The sequence below is a fragment of the Pinus tabuliformis genome, chromosome X (genome assembly GCF_031772625.1).
Source record: "Pinus tabuliformis cultivar Carrire ecotype Pingquan chromosome X, CPIR1, whole genome shotgun sequence".
NCBI classification, from domain to species: Eukaryota; Viridiplantae; Streptophyta; class Pinopsida; order Pinales; family Pinaceae; genus Pinus; species Pinus tabuliformis.
Window position 1 is genome coordinate 599,443,587 of NC_142308.1, and position 19,475 is coordinate 599,463,061.

Below are 19,475 nucleotides of genomic sequence, written 5' to 3' on the forward strand. Positions count from 1 at the left end.
CCCTCAAAAGGATATCTCAGGTTTTTTTTCAAGTGCCTACTTGACTCACAATTTTCATAGTATTATTTGTTCTTTGATATGCACTTAAAAGGATATCTCAGGTTTCTTTTCACTTGGTGGTTGCTGCGATTCTTAGAGAAATTGACACATGCCTGATTTGGTGTGTATTTCAAGTGGCTTGGTCAGCAGGCAATTGGCATCTAGTGTCCACTACATCCAATAAATAGAATAGCATCTTCATTTTAATGCCCCGAAATGCATAGCTTTTCTCCTTAAAAACTGAGGGATCTGAGCCCGAGTAAGGTTGATGTTACGTTTGTTGATGGACATGAATCATTGTAACTATTCACCTTCCGAAACTTAACCAAAAGCTGAGACTCAAAAGAGGCCTCTTATGAATCTTTTCATTGTATTGCAAGCTGCTGGAACAGTGGCTCTTCGTGACAGAAATATCTACTAACTCCTGTCGCTTTGTAATCTGCTACTCTGATTCCAATTGAAGGTTAATTTCTGCTGTTTTTAACAGAGTTTACAGCAAAACAGAGCACAAAAAACAGAGGATTGAGAAACAGGGAATACAATAACAGCTCAAAGGTTAACAGAATAGTCTGCTGCTGCAATAATCATGAGAGAAATCCACTTTCTTTCTTATTATTCCTAACAAACAATTATATCAAGTTATCGCAATTGAGTGCATAGGAATTATCAACAATTATCTGAAAACAGAAATGGGGTTGCTGCGTGCTTTATACAGCTAAACTTAATTCACCCAATCTGTAAACAACTTAAAGCAATTAAGTAAACCTGCAATTGAAGAAGACATGATCACTTTTGCTGAATTCTGCAATTAAAGAAGACAGGATCACTATTGCTGGAGTGAGCATCAAATTTATCCTTCAGTTGGATTGGAGCCGAAGTTAAGCGAACTGCACCCCCACATGTCTCTGTATTCATAATTACAGCACGGATGTGCTATTATTATACACCAAGTATTGTGTCATCTCAAAGTAGTTAGGTAGGCCAAGCTTCTCAAAATCATCCAACATTTTATATTCAAATTTGTAAGACAGAATGATTACATTGCTGGAACATCTCGTCTCAATTATTATTGATTTTTTTGCAGACAAACGACAAACTAACGCCTCTAACTATAGCTTGTGTCACCAAGCTGCCTAGTGGATCTGTGCTCAATCATCGCATGACTTCTCAAAAATTCAAAACACCGCAGAAAATCCAGGGTCAGGAAGAAAGTGTAGCTCATCGTACTTGTTCCCACGACTGGAAAGCTGTATCAACAAGATAAGGGCAAATTAAAATAAAAATAAAGCGGTCAAGTTCAATTCCGATGCAATTTTAACAAGGGAGTGATTTCAGTTCTGAGATTTACCTTGGGTGGAAAGCATCCAGTTGCTATCTTGACTGATAGCCCAGAAGAAATAACCCAACAGACGCCTCTCTTTGGCGAACGAAACCTTTGTCGCCACGGAATCTGGGTTGTCGTACCCAACCCAGATCATGCTTGATGAGTAGGAGTAGGCCGATACGGTATCCTTGTCGAAGACCTCTGTTGCGTTCTTCTGATTTATCAAGTCTCTGATCTCGGAGAAGAACATCACCCCCTTTTCGTTGCTTAGGGTTTGCTTGGGACAAGCAGCCATCGCAGCGGCTCCAATCCCCGTCTCGTCCAGGCTTTTCAGTATCCAGGAACGCCCGTAGAGCGGCATTCCCATGACAATGTTGTTGGGAGAAACCCCAGAGTGGAGCCACGACCCAATTCCGAAGCTGGTACTGATGTTGGAGGATGGGTCATACAGGGCCTCATGAGCTCCGGTGGCGGAAATGTTCCAGGAGCCGTGGTAGTCGTAGCACATGACGTTCACCCAGTCCAAATTTCGGGCAATTGAGGTCGCCGGGTACGCTCTCTTCTCACTCCAAAGGAAGAAGTACTGTGCAAAATACACGGCTGCAGTGAGAAGGATCCAAGGGCGACCCGAAGCCGTGGCTTCCAAGTCGATGGCATGCCTCCACTCAGAGAACAGAGTGCCTAAGTTCTCCATCTCGACAGAGTCTTTGGGAAATTCCCAATCAAGATCGAGGCCGTGAAAACCGTATTTCCTGGCGATGGCGATGGCGGAATTTATGAATACCTTGCGGTCGGAGGCGTTGCTGGCCATTAAGGCGAAAGCAGTAGGATTCGATCCCCCGCCGCCGATAGAAAGAAGTGTCTTGAGAGAGGGTTTTTTCATGAGCAGAGTTGAGGTGAATTCTGCTGGGTCGTCAGTGGAAGGCACTTCCACCTCGAATGTCTGGTTGTTTAAGTGTGCGAAAGCATAGAAGATATGCGTGAAGAGGTCTGTGTTGATGGAGGATGGAGGCGAGTAAGAAACTCTGTGTGATGGCCAATAGGCGGCCTTAACTCCTCCGCCATTATTGATACTATCAACCAAAGCGGATGAGGAGGAATAGATCAATGAACATGTGATGAAGAGCAGAATGAGTAGCAGATTTTTGGGGGCTTGAGCCATGGCTCAAGAAAATGGAAATCACAGATGGGAGTTACTATGGATGTTCATTCTGGATAAGAACGATAATCAATGGACAGACGAACTATCTATAATGGTGGAAGTCAGGAAGATAATTCATGGAGAGGGTTGAAGCTGAATTTGAGAACATCACGTTCAGGTGATGTGGATATCATTTGCTAACGTGATGAAGGGTCAAACCAATTTATGTTCTGCAAGGAAGACCTGGTATGACATGGGGTGAGTCAGGCAGCCTTGGAACTAACTCAGCAGTGCTGCACTCAACCTCCTGGATAGATAATGGAATTGCTGATAAGAAGCTGGTTAAGAGTATACAAGGACAAGGGGTTTTTGATGTTTTTCTTGGGGTGTGCTCCTTGTGTAATAGTTTTAAGTCAAACGCGTTGCTTCAATTCTCTCATTTTCTCAAATAAAGTGGTTGGTGTTGGTGCGCTATCTTTATTTTATGTATACAAAGAAAAAGGGTTAATTACATCTAAAGAAAGACACCCGAAATTACTATTTCAGAGTTTTAATTGAATAATATTTAAAATGATTGAATCGCTTTAATGGGAGTGTTAATGTAGTTTTGATGGGTAGATGTAGTCTTGATGGGAGTAGAGATCGATAAGATAGGCTCCCCTGTCATCTCACCCCTCGCACACCACAATACCAAGGTGAATTAATGAACCTTCGTCTCTCAAGGAGGGTAGGAGGGTGGTAGAGGCTCAGACACGTTATTATATTAAGCTCAATTACGTGGGTCAACGACTTCACAATATTTATCTTTGTCAACAACCTAGTTTCCGTACTATTGCTCATTTGTTGCTTTTTCATGTTACTCCCTGCGTTGGCCATGACCTTAGAGCACTACGTAGTGGCTGGAGTGTGCTCGAGTGTGGGGATTTTTTTTGGTGGTTTTTTCCGAAGACAAGGGATTTACCTAGAATTTTTTGGCCGTCCAACCCTTCTAGCACAATTTACTAGTTAAACTCTTCCATTATCAACTCTTGTAGCTCCCAACTCTGCGTAATTCAAGTCTTAATTGCATCTTACTACTATTCGCTGCAATGACGCGCCAATGTGCACGCTACTATAGAGAATGAGGAAGAGGTGTGACGGGTGACTCCAAGGCTCGATTTTGGCCAAAGTCTTCAACTTGAAGTTTTCAAGAACACACCCCTCCCAACATCCAGGAGGAAACCAAACTAGTGGAGGAAATTTAGTAGAAGTGGTAGGAAGTTTTCCGGGGAAAGTCTTCAACTTGAAGTTTTCAAGAGCACACCCCTCCCGATATCCAGGAGGAAACCAAACTAGTGGAGGAGGAAATTCAGCAGAAGAGGTAGGAAGTTTTGGACTCTGACATACTGGCAGGCATCACTCCTTGAGTTCTTGACATGGTCAACTTGCAAGCAAGGAAGAATCACTACCTTCACACAATGGACCTCTACTAGCATGTCAAGTTGTTGTTGGATAAGGTACTAGTTGACAGAAGGCGTGCTTAGGTTAATCTCATACATGGACTGGACAAGCTCAAGGTCCTCATGTTGAACGTGGAAGGAAGGGCTAGGCTAGAGACGGAGTCATCTCCTAGCTCTCCCATTCCTTTGTCATGCAAGGTTGAGAAACAATCCATCAATCTAGACACCTCTTTGTCCTCATGAAGCTCAAGTTTCATGTCAATCATGATTTTTAATTTATGGATTTCTATGTTAGTCTATTGAGAATGTTTACACCCTGTCTTAGAGTTTATGTTTTGTTTTATTAGCCTACTGCCTTAGACATTGTGGAATTCTAAAACCACTCCTTTTGAATTTTGTTGTTGGTTTCCCAATTGTGGGCAAACAAATGCATAATAATCTAAGTCTCATGTTGTAATTTGCAGTTGATTTATGTTGTCTTAGACTCAATACTCTTTTATCTTTGGTCTTGTTTCTTGAGTGACACCCTAGAGAGAGTCAAACAAAAAAGTTGTCATTATCTCAACTACCTAATGTAAAAATTAGCTAACCAAACAAAAAAAATTAAGAATATTGAATCGAAGAACAATTTATTTATTAATAAAATGTTATTATCAAAATTATGTGAATAACTTATTTTCTTTCGAAAATAACTTCCACCATCAATCTCTTCTCATGGTGTTTGAATCCGAAATTACCTCATGAGAATTCCATAACTTCAGATAGATTAAACTTATCGAAAAAATAAAAACTCTTAGCTTTCCAAATCAAGTTGCCTTAACCATTACTATTAATGAAAATCCTTTATTTTTTCCTTACAACATTAATTTAGTAATGATAAAAACATTTATTTTGAATAATGTGAAAATATATTATAATTTAATTGCAAAATTATCAATAAAAACAATAATTATGAATTTGTTAAAAATAATAACAGAAAATATGTTTGTTTTTTTTATGAATTTGTTAAAAATAATAACAGAAAATATGTTTGTTTGTATATATATAATGGTTGAATTTAGGTTTTTGTGATTCATATTACATTAGGAAGAGTCTTTTTAGTAGAAACTACATAGGAGAAAATGTGGTTCATCATCAAGACCAGATGAAGATGTAGATCATGGCACATGCTTAAATAGATGACAATGTAGATACCAAAAGATCATATAATAACTACTTTATGAAAATTAATATTTTAATAATGATTATTAAGATCAAATAATATTCCTATTAACGGCTAATTATAATAATAATATTAATTATGAAAGATCGAAAAACTTAAACATTAATAAGAAACAAACAATTCAAGTCAACCAGATACATGAACAGAGTCAAAAAATAAACATAAATAGATAAAATAAAATAAAATAAATAGGAGTCCAGACATGATTAATGAGTCAAGATCCTATAACAAAAATAATAATTAAAGGAGACTAAAATTAAAACAAAGCAGTCAAAAGGGAGGGTAAAATTATTATTAGTGTTATTATTTTTTATTTTTATTTTTTTAACAACTAATTTATGAAAAATAATATTTTAATAATTATTATTAAGATCAAACAATATTCCTATAATGGCTAGTTTAAGAATAATAATATTATAATTTATAATAATTATTAAAAAATTATATATATATATAAAGAATGAACGAAAAAACGTAAACATTAATAAGAAACAAACAATCCAAGTCAACCAAAAATAGGGAATAAAGTAATATATATATATATATATATATATATATATATATATATATAGGAGTCAAGACCTGATTAATGAGTCAAGATCCTATAACAAAAATAATAATTAAATGAGACTAAAATTAAAACAAAGCAATCAAAAGGGAGGGGAATTTTTTTTTACACCTGAGGAAACGGATCAAAAGAATATTAATATTAAATGCAAATACCTATATAGAAACAAAAAAATCATAAATAGAAACGTCAAACCTTAAAAAACAAAATAATCTGCAAACAGAAACAAACTAGGAGGATAGAACAAGGACCCAGCTTCTGCTAATATTCCAACCATCGTCTCTATTTAAATTATTGGGTCTTTTTTCGATTTCCAAGGCCTCCTTGAATTTACGATGATGGAAGTGACTAACCTTGGCAATGACACGGGCTTCCTCAATGCAGATGTAATGCCTAGATTTTTCTGCATGTTCTTGTTGGAATTTCTAAGTCTAACACGTTAGAAACCCTTCATGCACTTTATTTGTTTATTCCTTCCTACTTGTTCTGATTAATTAACAAGTTATTTACCATGTAAACACTGAAAATAAACACAAGTACATGCTCAACACATTACAGATCATCAACTGAAGGAAACAGAAACAAGCACACAAATGACACTGTTATTTTTGGATTAATGTCCCCGGAAAAACGCAATGCAGAAAAACCGGTGCAACTATTTGAGGGTTTGATTTATTAAGCAGTTTCAGAATAGAATCTGGGTGCCAAATCCATATCACCCAACAAAGAAAAATATCAGTAGTAGTACCTCTCCTTCGGAGACAGATGCTCTGGCTGAAACCCCGACAGCTCCTTAGCTCCAATCTTCCCCATGAAAAACCCTAGCATCAGCCTCTAGGGATTGTGTCAGCCTCTTCCGCCCTCTGCGTCAGCCTTCCCGGCAATTCCGACAGTTCCCAGTAGTTCTGACTTTTTCCCTCTATGTTAGCTTTTCCAGCAGTTCCGGCAGTTCCAGCTTCTGCCCTCTACGTCAGTTTTCCTGGCAGTTCTGACTTCTGCCCTCTATGTTAGCTTTCTCTGTTGTTCTGGTTATTCTTGGCAGTTCTCGCTTCTGCCCTCTACGTCATCTTTCCCAACTGTTCCGACAGTTCCAACTTTTGCCCTCTGCGTCAGCTTTCCCGGTTGTTTCGACTGTTCCTCCCGGCACTATCTCTGCCTCTCTGCTTCTGTATTCACGGCCCCTCAACTGCAACTCCAGATCACTCTCTCAACTTTCTCAGCGAACCCAGCCCCAGAAAGTCGAAACCTTGATCTCTTGATGTGTTCTCCAAGTGACCCTCAAGCCTCCTCTTATACTTTTCTCATTGACAAATCAACGGCCGAGATTAAGTCCCTAATAAACGGTTAAGATTAGATCTGGCTTGATCCATGACTTTTGGACCATTCTAACACAATTCTATATTAATTCACATTAATATTTAATTTTCCCTAAGTTTGACTTAGGGACTCCATTAAAAATATTAATTATTTTTATATCTCCCAAACTGTTTAGAATTTTCCCAATCCCTTTCTAGGTATTGGAGATCTCATGTGCCTTAGCCCCTCCACCAATTTTCGTGGCTAGAGAACATCTGATGCTACCCCAAATCAACACTCCCTCTTAGCGAGGACTGTGCTCTAGTAATACTCCTCACTGAGCATCACTCTGATCATTCGGCATCGGTCCTTGTGTTGATGCTAGGCCTGCTGCCCAACATCCTTTGTGCTGCTGCATCCTGTATTGCTACCCATGGCCCCGCCACTTCCACTGCCTCGCATCACGCTGCATTGTGTTGCCCATGGTACTACCAGTGCTAACTACTGCACTGCAACTCAGTTACTGAGAAGTAAGTAACTAATCTCCCAACTCTGACATCTTCGTCAGGCTAGAAATACTCATGATGATGAAGCTCCCTCTTTCACTAACAAGTGCTCCTTCTTTGTCCTCTGTGCTGCTGCAACAACTCTGTGCATATCGCACCATTGCACACCTCTCTGTGCCATCCTGCACTGGTGCAACACTCCCTTGCCTCTCGCACTGTTGCAACCTGTTAGCCTCACGTTGTCTTGGGAATCTTGCACTGTAGCTCCCTCTGTCGCTCCATCTGCATCCGTCCCTATCGACATCCGCCAATCCTGCTACTCCTTTTCAGGGCTCCCGTAGCCAGGTATAATCCAAGACATTGGGTAGCTCGAGGATCCTACCACTCATCATTTGTAGTCCACCTGACTACAACTCGATTTCTCCCCACTTTTGCTCAAGTGGTGTGTGTGCACTCATGGCACAGTCATCGTTTGTCTCCAATTCCTTCTCTGCCCTTGCTGGTGCTGCCTTGGTCTCGGAAGCCTCTCCCTTGCTCTTCTTCCTCGGACACTGAGTCGCATAATGACCCAGCTCCCCACAGTGGAAGCATTTGACCTTGGAGAGGTCCTTCTTCTTCCGCTTTTCTTGCTTACCCTCAGATGCTAGGGAACATCCACCTCCTCCTCCTTCTTGATTCTGATCCCCTTGTTGTTGCTTCCCGTCTTGGTCACCCTCCTGATCTCTTCTTGGCGAAGATCCGCCCACATTTCCTCCCATTCTGAAAGGGTCACCCTGCCCAATATGCTTTAGAAAAACACCTTCCAGTCTTCTGAGACTGCATTTAGGGTTATTCTCACCATCAACTTTGGATCTGGTGTGGCCCCTATGGAAGTCAACTGATCTCAGATTTCCTTCAATCCATCAAGGAAGGTGTCAATTTGTTCTCCCTTCTGTATCTGGTATGACGCAACTGATTTTATAGGAGCATCTTCCTTTGCACGAAAGTATGTTGATACAACTTGGTCAGGGCCTCCCACATATCCTATGTCGTATTCTTCTTAGCAATATGTGGTACTATATGATCCTTGACCCTATCAAGAATGATACTTTTAGCCCTCGCCATTGCTTCCTCATACCTGTCATTGTTAGCTGGATCAACTGGGACCGTTATCGTCTTCAAGGTGAAGTGCTTGACACGATTTCTGTCAAGTACAGATAAGATTCTATCCTTCTAGACTATGAAGTTTGAGGCTCTGGCTAGTTTGTCTTGGTCTCTTACTCCCTATAGTGCCATTTTGCTACTCTTCAACTTCCCTCCTGGAAGTTCTTGATGTGACTCCCTCTAAGCCTCGACTTACCTCCTGGAAATCCTTCTGCCAATGTTGAGATGCCCCTCTCCAATCGTTTGTGCAACCGCAACAATGATCTGGATTCCTTGGCTAGAAATTCACCTCGGCAGCAACTCCCTTTACCTTGGCCTTGCCCTGTTAGGCACAGTTCTGACTGCAATACCCCACCAGCTCCACTCTACAACTTACCCACAGCCTCCTAAACCCCAGCAAACTAAAGGTTAGAGCTCCTAGGCTCTGCGCAATCCTGGCACCGGCAAATCAGCCTCCTTAGCCAACCGCGTCAACCCTCCTAGCCTCTGCGTGAGCCTTCCTTTGCCTCCCTCAGCCTTTGCGCTACCTCTTCCTGGCTCAGTCTTGATGACACAGGCACTGCATCACCCCTTCCTTGCTACTAATCTGCTAGGAATAGCTTCTGTCAATTAGGACAGTTATTTTCTATTGTTGTTGCTCTGCTCGGTTGATGTCCTCAGTTCTCCTGTGATCTACAACCACCCTCTGATACCATGTTGGAATTTCTAAGTTTGACACATTAGAAACCCTTCATGCACTTTACTGATTTATTCCTTCCTACTTGTTCTGAATAATTAACAAGTTATTTACCATGTAAATACTGAAAATAAACACAAGTACATGCTCAACACATTACAGATCATCAACTGAAGGAAACAAAAACAAGCAAACAAATGACACCATTATTTTTGGACTAATGTCCCCGGAAAAACCCAATGCGGGAAAACCGGTGCAGCTATCTGAGGGTTTGATTTATTAAGCAGTTTCATAATACAATATGGGTGCCAAATCCGGCTCACCCAACAGAGAAAAATCTCGGCAGTAGCACCTCTCCTTCGGAGACAGATGCTCTGGCTGAAACGTCGGATAAACATTCTGGCAGCTCCTCAGCTCCAATTTGCCCCATGAAAAACCCCAATGTCAGCCTCTAGGGACTGCGTGAGCCTCTTCTGCCCTCTACGTTATCTTTCCCGATAGTTCCAGCAGTTCTCGACAGTTCTGGTTGTTCCCAGCAGTTTCGGCTTCTGCCCTCTGTGTCAACTTTCTTGGCAATTTCGACAGTTCTCCGTAGTTCTGGTTGTTCCTGGTAGTTCCAGCTTCTGCCCTCTGAATCAACTTTCCCAGCAATTCCCAGAAGTTCCGGTTGTTCCCGGCAGTTCCAGCTTCTTCCCTCTGCGTCAACTTTCCCGGTCGTTCTGGCAGTTCTGGTTGTTCCCGACAGTTCCAACTTCTGCCCTCTGCGTCAGCTTTCCCGGCTGTTCTGGTAGTTCCCATCAGTTCTGACTTCTGCCCTCTACGTCAGCTTTCCTGGATGTTCTGGATGTTCCTCCCGGCACTATCTTTGCCTGTCTGCTTTCGTATTCACTGCCCCTCAGCTACAACTCCAGATCACTCTCTCAACTTTCTCAGCAAACCCAGCCCAAAAAAATTGAAATCTTGATCTCTTGGTGTGTTCTCCAAGTGACCCTCAAGCCTCCTCTTATACTTTTCTCGTTGACAAATCAACGGCCGAGATTAAGTCCCTAATCAATGGCTAAGATTAGATATGGTTTGATCCATGACTTTTGGACCATTCTAACACAGTTTTATATTAATTCACATTAATATTTAATTTTCCCTAAATTAGACTTTGGGACTCCATTAAAAATATTAATTATTTTAATATCTCTCAAACTGTTTAGAATCTTCCCAAACCCTTTCTGGGTATTGGAGATCTCATGTGCCTTAGCCTCTCCACCAATTTTCGTGGCTAGAGCACATTCGATGCTACCCAAAATCAACAGTTCTGTGAAAGTAGAGGAGTGGGTCCTGCCATGCTTGATGTCAGCTGCATGCTCACGAATCCTTTGATTAATTGAGCGACCAATCTCACCAATGTAGGGAGTCCCACAAGAGCAAGGGACAACATAAACACATTTCATATTTTTGGGTCTACAGGGACTTTAACATATCTTAGGGAGCTTCGGATGGTATTTAGAGGCCTGAAGGTTGAAAGAACCTTATGCTTCTTTAGGATCCTCGCAATCTTGTATGCAGTTCCTTGGATAAAAGGGAGATGAACCCCGAGAAAAATGATCCTTGGTTTCTTTCTGATGCAGGAGCATCAAGACCTTTTTCTCCATTTGTAAATATGGGGTGTGATAATATTAATTTGTAAATATGGGGTGTGATGATTTTTAATATTTTATTAATTAATTTGAATTAAATAGGAGAAGGTGAGGATTTATGTAAATATCTTTTATTAATAAAATGATATGAGGAAATTTAATGAATTGAAGGATTTTAGGGATAAAAACCTATCCTTTAGGGATGTTGAGAGATTTAGGGGTTGTTGAGGATTTTAAGAGATTGAGCATTTAATTTAATGATTTTTAAATAGGAAGGGATTTGGAGAGAGAGAGTGGGATAGAGTGTGAGGTCTCTGGTTGGAAGCCTTCGGGCAGTTGTAAAAGGCCATGAACATTGAAGATCTGGCCATGAAAAAAGTTGTAAGTATTTATTTGCACTTATTAATATAAAGACAGTGTGTTTCAGAATTACATGATATTGTGTGAAATCGTGGAGTTACAAATTTGACTGCGCCTTTTTTCAAATTTGTGAAGTTAACAAATCGATCTCTGTGGATGGTTGAATGTTAAATTATGTATTAATATCCTGCAAGTGTGGATATACACAAACCTGTGGAGATAAATAAATCTATGGATATATTCATATATATAAACCCGCGGTGGCGCAATTGACCTGTTATATGTCCATAACTGTGTGTTATATGTCCACGCATAAAATTCCACACGTAGGTAGCACGGTTTTACGCTCCTCCTAAAATTCGTGCAGCCAAACTTAGATTTATTCCAAGTTTTATTTATTGTTTATGACATCAAACACGCGGAGAAATAGCTCCCAAGCGATGCATGTGGCTGGAAATAGGATTCTCACGTGGTCCAATTGGAGGATTTCTTGAAGGATATGGTCTCTTCAGCCGGAGACGGATATGGCTACGGCCATTGTGTTAACATGTTAATCCCTGTTGATTCGGCTACTAGTTAGCTTTGCAGTTGCAGTCTTATGGTTTTGCAGGCGATTGAAACTGTGACCAATTATATGTCTCACCCGCGCGGCGTGAACAATTATGTGCTGAACTGTGGAATCGTGGGGTTTCAATAGTGTACGCGTGGAGTGTATGATAGCTGGTTGTCACATGACCGGGAGCGCGGGTTCTTTAATCTTGGTTAACTGTGCAGTGAATTTCAAGCTCATTTCCGAGGACAACAAGTGAGAAGAAAATACAAAACGCTTCTGTGGACTGTTGGAGTTCTGGATAAAGCTATATTACGATGTTGGGAAAGTTGTTACTGCAGTTTGGGGAAGCAGAACTTGGTCCTAAACTCCGGTTCGTGTAGAGAATCAGTGCTGCCAGTCGTTCCAAGCCGCGGATATTAATAGGTAAAAGTTAGCTGGCATTGAAATTGCAAGGCGTCATCCGTCGTTGCAACCTTTTTTTTATAGTTTTGATAGAATATCGAAAGCTGTGTGTTATAGCTTGTGTGAACAGCGTGGAGGGCGGAACCATAGGCGCGGACCTGGTTTAGTTGACTGCAATAGAGATTTCATACAGAGCTGTGTTTGTTAGAAAGACGTGGGGAAATGGCTGCAAGGGCGTTTGGGAGAACTGGAAATCAATTAATTGAACTTTGATAATAATTACAATTATGAAATGTGGGGTTATGGCTAATTGCGCAACGGAAGCATGGTGATTGGGAAGATCCTGGTATTGCAGGCTACGGCCAGCTTGTCATCATTTTGGTATCAGAGCTTGGCTCTGTTGAAATGTTTATTTTCTGAATGATGTCAAGAAGGTTTTTGTTGAATTGGAATATATTTTTGAATGTGTAAGTAGCAGACTGAGATCTTGAAGGTAAGGTGATCTGGGTTTATTTGAATCTGAAGATTGTAGTCTTTGCATTAAAGCAGAAGTATTTTTGCAAAAAGGAAAATCCATAGAAGACATGTTTAAAATTGCTAACAGAAAACTGGTGAAAGCATAGGTGTGGCAGAACCTTGAGGAAATCCAATAGAGATTGGATAAGGAAGACAATTGTGAACAGGCAGATGAGTTGAAGCCAGGAAGAGCAAAGAAAAGTGCTCAAAGGAGGTTCTGGAGATAGAGAACCAATTGCTTGCCAAAAGACCAAGTGAGGAGGGCTTGGTGAGGTAAGTGGCAGCAAGATAGGACTTGCTGCTGGAGAGGCTTTAGTACAACTCATAGCAAGTGATTGAGGAACTCATAGAGATGGAAAGGATGATGACTAGTGACAGTCGTCACAAAGGTTCTGAAATAAACCACAGCAGAGGACAAAAGGAGAAGGATGCCAAGGCAATTGGCATACAGAGACAGTTAAGCAAAGAGGAATATGAAAGGGAGAAGGCTGAGATAGCAGTTCAGCGTGAGGTGTTAATGGAGATGTTGCAAAGAAATGAGGAAAACCAGAAACGTGGTTATGTCATGAGAAAGAAGTTGAGGTGGCAGAGACTACAAGAGAAGTGGAATCATCAGGTAAATTTGCAGTTGATAAAGGAGATAAGGGAACTTGAATAGGTTATAGATGCCAGACAGAAGAGAGAGAAGCTCGAAACAGTTGAGCTACAGCAAAATGAAGATGCTGAAGAAGATGTTGAAGTTTCGATATGTTACCCGGAGAGTGGACCATTACTTTTTGAAAGTGATGAAGAGTTGGAGGAGTTGAATCATATGAATGATTCAAAGCAGCCCGAAGATTTGATGACTGAAGCATCAAACAAGACCGTAAGGTCTTGTGATTTTAAAACTAATGATTTGTGTGTGATTGCAGGTTTGGAAGAAAAAGAAGAACATCTATTGAAGGATGTTAAGGAAGATTTAGCAGAAGAAAGACCATGTGAAGATCGTGTAAACTTTCCAAAGTCTACTCCAAGTAAAATCATTGAGTTATATAGAGAATTGGACTTCCAAAGGAGGAAATTGGAAGAACAGAGGATGAATGTCCATGATAGATTGCTGACGAAGGATGACAAAGCAGTTGTCATAAATGATAATCAAGATGAAATTGCAGGTGACGAGCAAAGGAATGTTGCAGAGGGAAAGGAAGATTGGGAGGCCGCAACATCCATAGTGACAGCAAGAGCAACATGGGTTATTGAAGATGTTGGAAACAATCAGCAAACAGAGGACATACTAGACAAAGAAATTGAGTTGATAAGGAGATTAATGATGAAAACATCCCAGAGAAAGACAGCCGAAAGAAAGAAAAGGAACGATAACAAGAGAATGACAGTGAAGGATTGCAAGAGCAGAGCAGGTGGAGCACTACAACACAAAATATGGAAACCTGGAAGACAACAACAGATGACAACAACAGTGAAGCAATCAACAAGCACGGAAGGATTACAAAATAAAATTTGGGATCCAGGAGGAGATATCCAGACTTATGACCAGGTGGTCATGAATTTTCTTACATGGGGAGTCTGATGCAGGAGCATCAAGACCTTTTTCTCCATTTGTAAATATGGGGTGTGATAATATTAATTTGTAAATATGGGGTGTGATGATTTTTAATATTTTATTAATTAATTTGAATTAAATAGGAGAAGGTGAGGATTTATGTAAATATCTTTTATTAATAAAAGGATATGAGGAAATTTAATGAATTGAAGGATTTTAGGGATAAAAACCTATCCTTTAGGGATGTTGAGAGATTTAGGGGTTGTTGAGGATTTTAAGAGATTGAGCATTTAATTTAATGATTTTTAAATAGGAAGGGATTTGGAGAGAGAGAGTGGGATAGAGTGTGAGGTCTCTGGTTGGAAGCCTTCGGGCAGTTGTAAAAGGCCATGAACATTGAAGATCTGGCCATGAAAAAAGTTGTAAGTATTTATTTGCACTTATTAATATAAAGACAGTGTGTTTCAGAATTACATGATATTGTGTGAAATCGTGGAGTTACAAATTTGACTGCGCCTTTTTTCAAATTTGTGAAGTTAACAAATCGATCTCTGTGGATGGTTGAAATATGTTAAATTATGTATTAATATCCTGCAAGTGTGGATATACACAAACCTGTGGAGATAAATAAATCTATGGATATATTCATATATATAAACCCGCGGTGGCGCAATTGACCTGTTATATGTCCATAATTGTGTGTTATATGTCCACGCATAAAATTCCACACGTAGGTAGCACGGTTTTACGCTCCTCCTAAAATTCGTGCAGCCAAACTTAGATTTATTCCAAGTTTTATTTATTGTTTATGACATCAAACACGCGGAGAAATAGCTCCCAAGCGATGCATGTGGCTGGAAATAGGATTCTCACGTGGTCCAATTGGAGGATTTCTTGAAGGATATGGTCTCTTCAGCCGGAGACGGATATGGCTACGGCCATTGTGTTAACATGTTAATCCCTGCTGATTCGGCTACTAGTTAGCTTTGCAGTTGCAGTCTTATGGTTTTGCAGGCGATTGAAACTGTGACCAATTATATGTCTCACCCGCGCGGCGTGAACAATTATGTGTTGAACTGTGGAATCGTGGGGTTTCAATAGTGTACGCGTGGAGTGTATGATAGCTGGTTGTCACATGACCGGGAGCGCGGGTTCTTTAATCTTGGTTAACTGTGCAGTGAATTTCAAGCTCATTTCCGAGGACAACAAGTGAGAAGAAAATACAAAACGCTTCTGTGGACTGTTGGAGTTCTGGATAAAGCTATATTACGATGTTGGGAAAGTTGTTACTGCAGTTTGGGGAAGCAGAACTTGGTCCTAAACTCCGGTTCGTGTAGAGAATCAGTGTTGCCAGCCGTTCCAAGCCGCGGATGTTAATAGGTAAAAGTTAGCTGGCATTGAAATTGCAAGGCGCCGTCCGTCGTTGCAACCTTTTTTTTATAGTTTTGATAGAATATCGAAAGCTGTGTGTTATAGCTTGTGTGAACAGCGTGGAGGGCGGAACCATAGGCGCGGACCTGGTTTAGTTGACTGCAATAGAGATTTCATACAGAGCTGTGTTTGTTAGAAAGACGTGGGGAAATGGCTGCAAGGGCGTTTGGGAGAACTGGAAATCAATTAATTGAACTTTGATAATAATTACAATTATGAAATGTGGGGTTATGGCTAATTGCGCAGCGGAAGCATGGTGATTGGGAAGATCCTGGTATTGCAGGCTACGGCCAGCTTGTCATCACTTTCTTAGCCTTAGGACCTTTTTCAGCTTTGAGGAAAGCCTAGTACACTGGTGTCTACTATAACCATTATTAAAGAAAACACTCAAGAGGTGTGATTTCTCCTCATTGAGATGGTTATCGTCAGAAACCCTTAAAGCTCTAGTCGCTAAAGTATTGAGAACACCAAGCTTTTGAGCTGGGAAATGATGAGAATTAGCATGAAGGTATTGCTCTGTGTGAGTTTTCTTCCGAAAGACTCGATGAGAAAAATATCCATCTTCATTCCTTGAGAGGAGGACGTCAAGGAATGGCAGATCATTATTATTTTCAAATTCCATGGTGAACTTTATGGAATTAGATTGATTATTAAGATGAAGGAAAAAAAGGTCCAACTCTTCCTTGCCATGGGACCAAATGACACAAGTGTCATCCACAAACCTCTTCCACATCCTAGGCAGAAGATGAGAAGAGGCCAAGGCCCTTGATTCAAAATCCTCCATGAATAGATTAGCCACCACAAGGGAGAGAGGGGAACCCATGTAGACACCGCAAGTTTGTTCAAAGAATTCCCCATCGAAGGAAAAGAAAGTAGAGGTAAGACAGATATCAGCTAACTTAGTAGTATCAGGATCCGTAATACGCTTGATGACCTCGATGGCATCGATGATAGGGATATTAGTGTAGAGGGAGACCACATCAAAACTCACAAGCTTGTCATCAAGATCAACCCTGAAATACTTCAACCCATTGACAAACGAAGCAGAGTCCTTGACAAAGGAATCTGTATTACCTACAAGGGGCTTAAGCTTCATTGCTTAATATTTAGCAAGAAGATAAGTCGACCCTCCTATTGTGTTGACAATGGGTCTTAGAGGAGCCCCTTCCTTATGGATCTTAGGAAGTCCATAGATTATGGGGGTAAGAGGGCTACTCTCAATGAGCTTATGACTGAATGAGTTGACTAAGTTACTGGTCTTTATAGCAAGAGCCATACTTTTGGAAATATTCTTCAAGGAGTCCTTACTAAGTTTCCTGTAGCTCCCACTATTCAGGAGATGATCCAACATCTTCCTCTTACAATCCTCTTTATCAAGAATAACAACAACACCTTGTCAGCTTTGAGAACAACAATATCCTTGTTATTGTTTAAGGACTTGAGAGTGTCAATTTCAAGCTTACTGATGTTGTTCTTGGGGGGCCTTGCCTTTCTAAGGACAACCACATAGTCTTGTCTGATGATATCCTTAGTGACTTCCAGTAAGTCTCTAATACCATATTTGATGTCACAAATGATATCGTCGACCGGGATCTTTCTAGGAGCAAGGGAAAAATTCAAACCCTTCTCTAAAAGACTAAAGACTAGGGGGTCAAAAGAAAAATTAGAGAGATTAACAACCTTGTTTGAGAGGAAGGAAGAAAATTAGAACTAACAATTTTATTCAAATCTAAAGCTCAAAGACTATTCCTAATATTATTATTATTATTAATTAAAAAGATAATAATTAATTTCATTATTATTATTATTATTATTATTAAGTTCATTATAATTATAATAATAATGATGATGATTATTATTATTATTATTATTATTATTATTATCAACTCTATTATTATTATTATTCTTATCAACATATATAGCTTCATCACCGTCAATAGTGGAAGGGGGAGAGATACAGTGAACCCAAGATCTAAGCGCAAAGACCCGATTAGGATTGATTCTGCACGAGGAAGAAACACGAAAGCAATAAGAGTCAATACCTTGCGAGAAAGACATCTCTGAGAGCTTGAGGAACTTCTTAGATTGCTTAACTTTCCAGATCTCTTCCATTCAAATCGATTTCAACGCAGAACATGCCTCGATGCAAGACCAAAGAGGAGAAGAAATCATATTCAAAAGCTCCAAATGAAGAGAAACCAAACCACGAGAAAAAAATCAAAACACTTTCTGACATTTCTAATTTTTTATTTGGTAAGTACAATGAAATGACAAATTTTATGTGTTCTGAAAAGTCTTTCGGTAGAAATCATATAACAAAATTTTTTCACTGATGTGTTTCGAACCAACAAGTGTGGTTCATCATTAGGACCAGATGAAGAAGCAGAACATGGCAATGGCTTAAATAGAGAGCAATGTAGAGACCATAATTTCAAGTAACGACTATTTTTGAAAAATAATATTTAAATTATGATATTAACAAATATTACTAAGTAACGACTATATTAAATGGCTAGTTAAACTAGCCGTTTAATATAGTCGTTACTTAATAATATTTGTTAATATCATAATTTAAATATTATTTTTCAAAAATAGTCGTTATTTGAAATTATGGTCTCTACATTGTTGTCTATTTACGCCGTTTCCATGGTCTGCCTCTTCATTTGGTCCTGATGATGAACCACACTGGTTGGTTCGAAACGCGTCGACCAAAAAATTTTGTTATGTTATTTCTACCGAAAGAATTTTCGTAATTCATTATGGATCACAAAAGCCTGAATTAAAAAATGTTTACGTGGTTTTAATTGGAATTATCAATATAAAATATTTAATTTAAAATTTTGAAAAAAAAATTGTGTTCAAGTGCACATATTCATAGATTGTAACATGATTTAATGCAAGAGGTTAAATTTTTAATTTTTAATAAATTTTTTGTTATAAATTAATATAAAATGTTTGAAAATAAAAATATTTATTTTATATAATTATTATTTTTATAAAATTATCAAAATAAAAATAGAAATATTTTTTTAATATTTTAATTTAATATATATATATATATATATATATATATATATATATATATTAAGATTTATATATTCTATTTATCAATAAAAATGGAATACATCTTATATAATCATGACCCTTTTTTTGGCACATTGTGCCATATATTGATAAGACCATAGTTGTGGTGTATGAGACTGAGAATTGTAGAAATTTTCTATAAATCTATCTCTGATGCCATTGTAGAAAATATGTTGTAGTTTAACCCAATAATGCAATATAAATCAAAACAGAATACTATAACCTACTTCTATTATCAATTTGTGGAAGCTTAAAGATCGAGCTGAAAAATATACTTAGAAGAAGAAAAATCAATGCACAATACACATGAAATACTTTGGAGAAAGCCTTAGCTAAAAACCCCACTATCTGTATTATCATACAAGGTGGAAATACATAGGAATTATACAAATCCTTAGCTCTCATAGCTAACCAGCAGTCAGTACAATCCTCACAGATGCTCACAAGAAATCTTGGTTGCTCTTTAGCCTTCCTCTATGTCCTCCAATCTCCTATTTCCTTGCACTGTTCCTAGTGGGTGATTCTCCTGTTACCAAGTGTAACACTCTCTCACACACTGTCAGAACTGCGCAATCCTCAAGGAATGGTTCCTTGACTACATGCA

The 19,475-nt window shown here is 39.2% G+C and overlaps 1 protein-coding gene across 1 annotated transcript; it reads right to left on the reverse strand.

Moving 5' to 3' along the window:
* Positions 1-917: 917 nt before the first annotated feature.
* On the reverse strand, positions 918-2,957 carry LOC149141449 (class V chitinase CHIT5b-like). Its single transcript, XM_089449418.1, has 2 exons — positions 1,388-2,957; positions 918-1,286 (listed from the first exon to the last, which is right to left on the reverse strand). The coding sequence occupies exons 1-2, from the start codon at positions 2,523-2,525 to the stop codon at positions 1,258-1,260; spliced, it is 1,167 nt and encodes a 388-aa protein (XP_089305544.1). The 5' UTR covers positions 2,526-2,957; the 3' UTR covers positions 918-1,257.
* Positions 2,958-19,475: the final 16,518 nt, after the last annotated feature.

Bases quoted from the DNA above. Each gene is read 5' to 3' on its own strand.
- LOC149141449 (XM_089449418.1), bottom strand. From the start codon at position 2,525: ATGGCTCAAGCCCCCAAAAATCTGCTACTCATTCTGCTCTTCATCACA. The intron at 1,287-1,387 runs GTAAATCTCAGA...TTGTTGATACAG, and splicing joins CTGGATGCTTTCCACCCAAG to CTTTCCAGTCGTGGGAACAA.